Raw genomic sequence first — 10,138 nt, 5'->3', positions numbered from 1 at the left:
GTCTGCTTACTCAGAAAGCAGACTTGCCTCTCGGTCGGTAATGTCTTGATGTATTTCTCCCAGTTGTCCAGCCATGCAATGCTGTCCTTCAACACCTGGAATAAAATTATGCTTCATCTATAGTACACGAAGAACACTTCATAACACATGTAATAATCTCACAGCAATGTGTTGTGCTTCGTTGAATCGAACATGGTCTGGCCTGCGAGAGTTCAGGCAGTCGAACAGCTTGTTCAATGTTCTTGTGAATTGCGATGTTGCAGCCGACCCATGGAGCTTCTTGCAGTCTTCCTGCTCGCTATAAAACTCCATGGCCGAAGCAGTACTCTCACTGAACAGCTGTAAAATGTGTGGAAAAGAAGGGTTTTAAGTTTACTTCCCAAAATGTTTGAGCAGATGTTTTTGAAATACACTTTGCACTGAGCATAGCTGCGTGCATGACTTGCCTGGACAGCCAACTTCACGCTCATCTTTTGGAACGCGTTGGGGAAAATATGGGCTTTCGTTAACTTCGGTACAGCCCGGAGTCCAGCCTGTCCTTCTTCATAGTCCAGTAAGTCCTTGTAGTGACAGTGGAACACCTCCTGTCCTTGAGGGAGCTGCAACATAAGGACAAGTGACATTTTTTTTTAAAACTGAATAGTTTATGCATATATTCATATGCAACTTTTTTTACTTACCAAAAACTTGCCCACTTTCAGCAAGTTGTTTCTGATGCACTTAAATATGTGCGGTGGATCAATTACCACGTGGACTTGCTTTGAGGGCTCACATGGGTTTTCGAAACACGTTTGAAGCTTGTGCATGTCCCCGTTGACACCTTGAGAGAAAACAGTTTAATAGTACACTTGTTTTTCTACTACATCACTAACCACAGCTAAATAAAATTTGAAAAGACGTACCCAGAGATCTCAAGGCTGATTGGTTTGATGTGGAGTTGTCGCACGTCACTGCGTCAACAACAACACCAGCGTTTGTAAGGTGAACAATGCACTGCAAAAGGAGCTTCGCCACGATTGATCCTGGGGCAGCACCAGAAGCACAAAATGTGCCCACGGTTTGCGACCACCCTCCTAGAAAAGGCCGAAACAGAAAGACCAGCACGTGGTCGCCGTCTTTGCTATGGTCACCTGGTCGTGTGTGTTCGGCGAAATCCACCTTGCCCAGCAGTGCCATGTCCGACTCGCGAATGTGAACGCTTTTTCTAACGCTCATTTCATCGAACATGAGCACCCCTGGAAAGTTTTGGGTAGGTTAACATCTTGTCTCAATTGCGCTGCTGAATATAATACAATTATAAAAATGAGTACTGCTTCTTACCTCGACGCTCTCTTTCTGGAACTGATTTTAGCTTTTCACACAGAACCGTGAACAAAGTGCTGTCGAAGCCAAAATCAGCTTTCAGATTTCTGAGGTAGCCATAGAGGGTGCGGGGATTTGGAAGGGGCAGAAATTCATTTTCGTGAAGAAAAGTGTAGACTGCTGTTGACTTTATCTTTAGCAGCAAGCAGTCATAAATCCACTCCTTTTTGTACCTGGAGAGAATGAATTGCATATTTGTTTTCCACAATGAGCTTGTTGGAAACTATTCATGCAAAGCAAAAAATAATGAGAATGGTGTTATAAAAACTGAAGACAGTATATTTGCCCAAACAAACCTGCAATTTTTCCCGAAATTAGAAATAACACTACACAAAACAAAACGGCCAAACCAATGTCTGCCTCAATAGCATATTGTTTTGCGGTACAACAGATACAAATACATGATGAATAAATGAAGGTTACACCTTGAGATAACATTTTGAAACGCAAAAGGGGCAATCCAATAGCAATGTTACTGTGTGATGGGGTATTTGGAACTTACCGCGCAGCTGTTGCAGACTTCGCGTTGGCTTTCATGAGCCAGTGGTCAAAAATGAGCTTCTCGCGAGCCGAAAGCTTCTGAACGTCTTGGTGCGATCTTCTGCTCCTATTCGCTTGCGCCGTCAATTTCGCAATCTTCACTTGGCACAAACGAAGTTGCTGCTTAGTGCTTCGAAGCTGGTCTTTAACTGCGTGGAGCTCTGAGATGGAGCAGACATTTCCCTCTGTCTGGCATGCCGTCTCTGTGCAGCTTCCAGTGTTTATCGCTCCACCTGTCAAACGAATAAATATGGATCAATATAATGCGACATCACGCAGCACACAGGCAGAGTCCTTCACTCTGACACAGGCAATACAGGCTCTCAACATAGTGAAACAAGAAAACAAGGCAACGCGAATGGAGGCTTACCATCATCTCCGGCTGCTTCAGGATCGCAGGGCTCTGTGCTGGAGCTCACAGAAGCTGCAGTGCCATCGTTGTTCGGCGACGAAACGCGACGACGTTTTGCAGGCGGATTTTCTCGCTGTGAGCGCGACCGTGGCTTGGGCTTCGTAAGATACGCCGGCAGGTTTTCAAATATCCGGGGTATGGCACCGACGCGGAGCTTAGGCTTCTCGCGCTGCAGAAGCACAGATTGTCCACTTATTCTGAACTCATCGGCTCGAATAATGTCCGTGGTGTCGAAATGTTTCTCGCACACACGAACGGCCTTCGACTCGAAGTTGAAAGCGCCCGTCTCCTGTCGTGGAATGGCTCGCTTCCACCTGTCGCGTTGTTCGCGGTCGCTTGGGAGGCAGAACAGCGAAGCTTTTTCCGTACAACTCCGATAGCCAGAGCGGCAACCAGGTACGCAGCACGTCAGAGGCATGGTAGTTCACATATATTGCCGTCCGTGATGAGTGTAGAAAGCTATACCACACAACAAACAAACCAGTAGGCTCGCGCTCCAACGCACTGCAAATGCGGCCGCCGCCGTCCAAGCCGCCTTCACCAGACTCGTAGCGCCACCGCGCGGGAGCTTTGGTCCCCATATGAAGCTCTCCCATAGCGTTACGGAGAAGTTTCGTGACCAGAAAAGTATTGAAGGACTCTGCCAGTACCATCAATGTTTCTGACCTCTAGCATGTCCTCGACGATGTCTTGTATGTCAAAGACAGCACTGCTGTTTGTGCCTGCTGATAAAGTGTCAAGCAGAGCTCCGAAAACCTGTGCCGGGCAGTTTCCAGATTTTGGGGATCGTACAAGGTTGTAAAAACTCAAGACAACTTACTGTTGAAAAAAGAAACTGCCCTGAGCTCGGATGGTCATTAGTACCTGACTATTGCGTTATGATGCCAAACAAGTTTTCGAGCTTGTCCCAACGTAGTCTTGACGTCGACAGGTACTTGAATCCCACTGAAGATGTGACTGCAAAAGTGGGAATGTGCAGCACATGATAACACGCATACCTTCAGCAGTACTTTGGGTTATGAACCCACTTCCGCATATTTTTTTTTAAAGCTTGTTCCCATTCGTTGAAAAATGCAAGAAACCCCTCAAGTTCTGCAGCGTCTTGTGATGATGGTCTAAGTCCACGTTTTGGGTACCTTGACATCATTATAGCTACCGTATGAGCCGGCTGAGCCGGCTCACAAGATGTTCTGTCGTGGACACTGAATTTGAGCAGAGTTGTGCATCTGATCTAAATAGAAACATGCCTTTGAGCACTCTTTCACTGTAAAGTGTGAAAGCTAAATTTACTTGCATTTCTTCAAATGAGTTCGGTCGAATGTGTGCTTTTGTTGGGTGTGTCATTGCCTTTAGTTGCAGAGAACTGTGGTCCCTAGCCCATGCCGCTTCTATGCGTTCAATACATGCATGACCATCTCTAGTAGTGAAACCAGGGATCACAAAAGTGTAGCGAATATGTTTCACTAAGTGTGAAAAATCTGAGCAGAAGTGCAGCTCTCTTGAAGAGTCCACAGGATGTGCAACTTTGCATGTGATGTCGCTTGGGTGTGCTGAAAACGAAAAAAAATGTTGACGGGTAGGTGTGTATCACCTGTTGAACACCCCTAAAAGAAGATCCTACAAATGTTATTTCTGCAAAGCAAATATGTAATGTTGATATTTTCAGTGCACCAAGTAACAGGTTAAGTGTGCGATCCCTTACCACCGATTCCGAATGACTTCCACATGCTGCGGTTCCACGTAGCCTCGTCACAAAGTCCACGTCTGCAAAGCAAATATGTAATGTTGATATTTTCAGTGCATCAAGTAACAGGTTAAGTGTGCGATCCCTTACCACCGATTCCGAATGACTTCCACATGCTGCGGTTCCACGTAGCCTCGTCACAAAGTCCACGTCTGCAAAGCAAATATGTAATGTTGATATTTTCAGTGCATCAAGTAACAGGTTAAGTGTGCGATCCCTTACCACCGATTCCGAATAACTTCCACATGCTGTGGTTCCACGTAGCCTCATCACAAAGTCCACGTCTGCAAAGAAAATATGTAATGTTGATATTTTCAGTGCATCAAGTAACAGGTTAAGTGTGCGATCCCTTACCACTGATTCCGAATGACTTCCACATGCTGCGGTTCCACGTAGCCGCGTCACAAAGTCCACGTCTGCAAAGCAAATATGTAATGTTGATATTTTCAGTGCATCAAGTAACAGGTTAAGTGTGCGATCCCTTACCACCGATTCCGAATAACTTCCACATGCTGCAGTTCCACGTAGCCTCGTCACAAAGTCCACGTCTGCAAAGCAAATATATAATGTTGATATTTTCAGTGCATCAAGTAACAGGTTAAGTGTGCGATCCCTTACCACCGATTCCGAATGACTTCCACATGCTGCGGTTCCACGTAGCCTCGTCACAAAGTCCACGTCTGCAAAGCCAATATGTAATGTTGATATTTTCAGTGCATCAAGTAACAGGTTAAGTGTGCGATCTCTTACCACCGATTCCGAATAACTTCCACATGCTGCGGTTCCACGTAGCCTCATCACAAAGTCCACGTCTGCAAAGCAAATATGTGTTAAATACGCCTTTTGGAGATAGAGGGAAACTGGAACAGCGGTTACTTTAACGAAAACAACATTTATTTAGGTAAAAGTAAGACGGGGCGACTGGAATGCGGCGTCTCATTCGGTGCTTAGCCGTCCCTCTTCTGCCCTTCTTTCCCGCGCACACCCACGCGCACAGGAGGGGGTTCACTCCGGGCACTCCGGGTTCAAGTTACACGGCCGCCGAAACCGCCGGCCGGCCCCACTCGCACAGAACTGGCGCCATCTATGAGCGCCACGCACACCAGAAGCGCACACACTCGGCCGTCCTGCAACTACCGACCGTCCCGGTCGGAATCACTGTCGGAACCTTCGGAGTCGATCTCGTCCTGGCCCCGACGCTTTAGCTTGTCCACTGGTGCGATGCTGCTGTATGCTTTCCTCCCGCGCCGTGTATTGGGCAGCGTTCCGATGCGATATCGGTCGTTGGGAAGTTTTTCCGTAATGATGTACGGCCCTTTGGGTATTTTTCCTTGAGTTTTCTTGACTCGCCACACGCTGTCGGCTCTCGCTCGACCAAAACTACATCTCCCGGCTCGTACGTCGGCGCTCCCGAACGCTTCTTGTTATACCTTGCCTGCTGTTTCCGTTGATCTTCGCGAATTCACTCTGCCGCAGATGTACGCTTGGCCTCTATTTCGCCGTCAAATTCCTTGGCAAGAGCGTCATCCACGCAGTCGCCGTTGATGTTTCGTGGCTTAAAGCAGCCCAAACGGTGTGGTCTTCGTAGCTTGGTGAAGCGTATTTTTGATTCCCCACTGCACCTGAGGTAAAGTCATGTCCCAGTCTTTGCCGTCCGTGTTCTTCGTCAAGCATGCGACCGCCGGGGTAATCATGCGATTGTATCGCTCGACTTGACCATTAGCTCGTGGCGTCGCAGTGGCGTTTTTCACGTGCTTGATGCTGAAGGATTCACAGGTTGCCTTGAATTTGGCGCTCGTGAAGGCAGTCCCGCGATCGGTGATCACCATGGTTGGTGGCCCAAAAATGCTAGCCACATCGCGAAGAAACTGGGCGGCCGGTCCTGCTGATGTGTTCCGGACTGCTCGTAGTAGCACAAACTTCGTAAAGCCGTCAACGGCTACCAGTATGTTGGCGTTGCCGGACTTGCTTCTCACGAACGGACCGAGATGATCGATGTGGATCATGTGAAAGGGCTTGCCGCCTTTGTCAATACTGTGCAGCTTGCCCGGTCTCTTTCCAGCGGGAATCTTGTGAAAGAGACATTCGATGCACGCGGCAATATATTGTCTGACATAGCGCTTCATGCCTGGAAACCAGTACGTTTCCTTCAATTTCGACATTGTTTTGTCCACAGCAAAGTGTCCGATGTCGTTGTGGCAAGCTTTCACCACGCGCCAGCGCGCGTGCCTTGGCACCACTCAAAGAAGTCGTGGCGCCGAATCGCCCTCATTCACCTTTCTGAACACCTTGCCGTTGCTGAGATGGTATTCGCTTTGAACGCGCCGGTCTTCGTTGGACAGGTGCTGCTTTCTGCTCAGTCGCTCCTTTAGTAGTTGAATGTCGTTATCGTTCTGTTGAGCAATCGCGAGGCAGTCGTCGATATCAATTCATGTTGCGAGGACGTGAAGGCCACCGACAACCTCTGTTTCCTCGGGAGGGTCGTATGGTGAGCGACTCAGCGCATCAACGTGCGCCATCGTTGTTCCCTTCCGATACTCGATATCGAAGGCGAACTCTTGAAGACGAAGCCACCATCTGCCGATTCGTGGCAGGAGTTCCCTCTTGCTCAACGCTGCTCGCACGGCATTGCAATCTGTGACTACCATGAATTTCAGACCGATGAAATACGTCCGAAACTTTTCCAGGGCCCACACAACTGCTAGCGTTTCTAGCTCGTAGGAGTGGTACCTTTCTTCGCATTCTGTCGTTCGTCGGCTAGCGTAAACAACAGGATGAAACTCTCTGCTCGCTTGTTCTTGCAGCAGTATTGCTCCGAGCCCATCCTTACTGGCATCCGTATGGACTTAAGTTTTCGCTTCGAACGAAAAATGTGCCAAGACAGGCTTCTGAACCAACCGTTTCTTGAGCTCGACGAATGCGGCGTGGTCCATACCCAGGGCTCATCCTTGGCCGTCAACCTGGTCAGAGGTTTTGCAATACTAGCGTAAGCCTGAACAAACTTTCTGAAGTAGCTAGTGAGACCCCAAAATTGACGCAGTTGATGTACGTCAGCGGACTTTGGAAAATCGGCGACGCATTGGATTTTCATACTTCCTGGTCTCACGCCTTCCGCAGAAATGTCGTATCCAAGGTAATCCACTCGGTCATAGAAGAAGTAGCACTTGCTCAATCGCAAGGTCAGTCCCGCTCCACGGAGAACATCTAAGATCATTCGCAGTGCCTGGAGCCCTTCTTCCACAGTTATCGTCGGTAGCAAGATGTCATCCATGTATGCAAGTGCCACTGTGTATTGCAGTGGACCAAGAACGGCGTTGATCATTCTCTGAAATACTGCCGGGCCGTTGGCCAAACCAAATGGCATACGGGTGAATTCGTAATGTCCATCGGGTGTGATGAACGCAGTCTTGTGTCGGGACTCCTTTGCAATAGGAATCTGATAATAGCCCGATGCGAGGTCGAGACTCGTGAAAAGACATTTTCCTCGCAGATGGTCGAGCTGATCTTCAATTAACGGCAGTGGGTATCGGTCCTTTTTCGTCATTCGGTTGAGCGCACGGTAGTCCACGCAAAGTCGTCGCTCTCCTGTCTTTTTCCGCACCAGGAGGATAGGACTCGCATAGTCTGAATTTGAGTCAACGACGATGCCCGCTTGCTTTAGCTCTTCGATGACCACCTTCGTGTGCTCTCTATCCGCAAAAGAAAGGCGATACGGGCGAAACCTTACAGGTTCATCAGTCGTTGCCTCAATCTTCATTTCTGCTACATTCGTGTGGCCAATCTCTGAAATGCTGTCGGCAAAACAGTCACGATACTCGTCGATGAGTTGACCGAGTTTCTGACGGTGCTCCGGGGTGACGCTTGAGCCCGTTTTGAAGTTAACGTTCGCCACTGGACGTGGTTGAGTGGCACTGCAGCTTGGCCCCTCGTCCCGCATTGGCTCTTCGTCGAGGTAGCAGATTTCCGCTCGCGCTACCCACTCGTGTGCTTTGATGCTGAGTTCGTGATGTGATACGTTCATGACGGGAATGCATGTTTCGTTCGCCTCATAGACGTTGACGACGCAACGCGGAATACAATGTTCGCGCCCCTCTTGGCACCTCAGTTGGGCTTCCACGAATACATCCGCGTTGGGCTCGCCACCTGTAACGTAGAGCTTAACAAATCCAACGTAATTTGGTGGAACCACTGTGGATTCCCTGGCCCAAAGGCACACTGGGCGTTTTGGAAGATCTGGAATTTCAATGGACTGCAGTGTGTCATCACTTTCGTCCACGTTCTTCTGTTCCTCAAAGATCCTCAAAGTGTTCCCTCGCCGTACAATTGTAACGTGAGGTTGCTCGGTGAAGGGCTGTCCCACGATGAGAGGTATCGCTTGTGACTCATTCGGCACGATCAGCACGGGAACGTCAGCTGTTGCTTGATTGACTGTGAGGTTAACGTTTGCCTCCCCGCACGGCGTCACGCGCCCTGATCCGTAGCCTCCGATGGTGAGCGGCTTGTCTATCGCAGTGCATTTGACTCCGATTCGGCCTGCATCTTCTCGTTGAATAGTAACGCACTGGCTGCCGAGGTCAACATATGCTCTCACGTCGTGACCGTTAGCTTTAGCAAGTATGAAATATTTTTCGTTGGCCGCGTCCGCTGCACGGATGTCAAGATTTACGACGCTCTGAAAGAGGTGCGGCCCGCTCTCCTTTTCTTTGCAGTTTCGAGCTTCGTGTCCAATTCAGTTGCAAACGCCGCACCTCGCCCTCCGCTGCGGACTCGGGCAGTTGAGAGAGAGATGGCCGTACTTGTTGCAGTTGAAACACTGCAGCCCTCCTTTTTCGTTGGAGAGGGTTTTCCTCCTCGGTTCGGACGGAGCGTTCTGTCGGCTCTCGTTCAAGGTCGTTTCCGGTGCTCGGTTTCCCCTGTTGCCGTGACCCGCAAGATTTCGAATTCCGCTCGCCTTCGAATGGTTTGAATCCCGGGAGCTAACGGTTCCGACGCGCTCTTCGAGACGCTTCAGACATTGGAGAAGCTCCTCCGGCGAATCGTACGTGCGAGTACTGATGGCTCTGATGGAGTCCTGATCATTGAGGCCGGTTATAAGATACTCAATGCAAGTTTCTTCGCTGAGGTTACAACGGCGTGCTTTGGCCAACTTGTCATAGTAGTATGATTCGATGGGCTCACCTCGCCTGTAAATACGGTCCTCCATGTCTCGGTGAAGTCGCTGCATTCCCGATGTCGTGGGGAAAGCACGCTTGAGCTCCACCTTCCACTCAGGCCAGGTTTTGTTGACAGACTGGAGGCAATCGTACCACATCTTCGCCGGTCCATCCAACCTTGCGAGCGCGTTACAAGAGTTACAAGTCTGTCCAACCAACAGTAGACTTCCGCTAGGTCGTCCACCCGTCGAATCCACGCATCGACTGTTGGCGAGTCCGACGAAGTAGGGTCAAACAAAGGGACCAGGCGCGACGTCTCTCCCGCGCCGATTACAGTCATGGCCGCTGCCTGTTGCGACTGGAGGTGCACGATCCCGTTGATTGCTTCCCTCACTGCTGCTTGCACTGTGGCTTGAAGGACTGCCGACATGTCAAACATTGGTGCGGCTGTCGAAGTGGTGCCGCTGGTCGATGCGCTGTCAGGCACGCCTCGGCTTGTGCTGCCTTCCCCGCCGTCGGTGCTCCGCCGTTCGCCATCTTCTTCGCTTGTCGGAGCCGTCGAAGATGTTCCGTTGCGAGTGACAGGCATGGTAGGGCTCGATGGTTGACTTCTTACGTTCTGGGCGTACGCTATCCCACTTCTGAAGTGTTAAATACGCTTTTCGGAGATAAAGGGAAACTGGAACAGCGGTTACTTTAACGAAAACAACATTTATTTAGGTAAAAGTAAGACGGGGAGACTGGAATGCGGCGTCTCGCTCGGTGCATAGCCGTCCCTCTTCTGCCCTTCTTTCCCGCGCACACCCACGCGCACAGGAGGGGGTTCACTCCGGGCACTCCGGGTACTCCGGGTTCAAGTTACACGGCCGCCGAAACCGCCGGCCGGCCCCACTCGCACGGAACTGGCGCCATCTATGAGCGCCACGC

General features: G+C 50.0%; 1 protein-coding gene across 1 annotated transcript; it reads right to left on the bottom strand.

Moving 5' to 3' along the window:
* Nucleotides 1-6,298: 6,298 nt before the first annotated feature.
* On the bottom strand, nt 6,299-9,800 carry LOC119444717 (uncharacterized). Its single transcript, XM_049664716.1, has 3 exons — nt 9,431-9,800; nt 7,165-8,702; nt 6,299-6,451 (listed from the first exon to the last, which is right to left on the bottom strand). Exons 1-3 carry the CDS (start codon nt 9,798-9,800, stop codon nt 6,299-6,301), a joined length of 2,061 nt encoding a protein of 686 aa, XP_049520673.1.
* Between the last annotated feature and the right edge of the window lie 338 nt (nt 9,801-10,138).

The sequence above is a fragment of the Dermacentor silvarum genome, chromosome 3 (assembly GCF_013339745.2).
Source record: "Dermacentor silvarum isolate Dsil-2018 chromosome 3, BIME_Dsil_1.4, whole genome shotgun sequence".
Classification (NCBI taxonomy): Eukaryota; Metazoa; Arthropoda; class Arachnida; order Ixodida; family Ixodidae; genus Dermacentor; species Dermacentor silvarum.
This window is presented reverse-complemented; position numbering and strand designations above follow the sequence as displayed.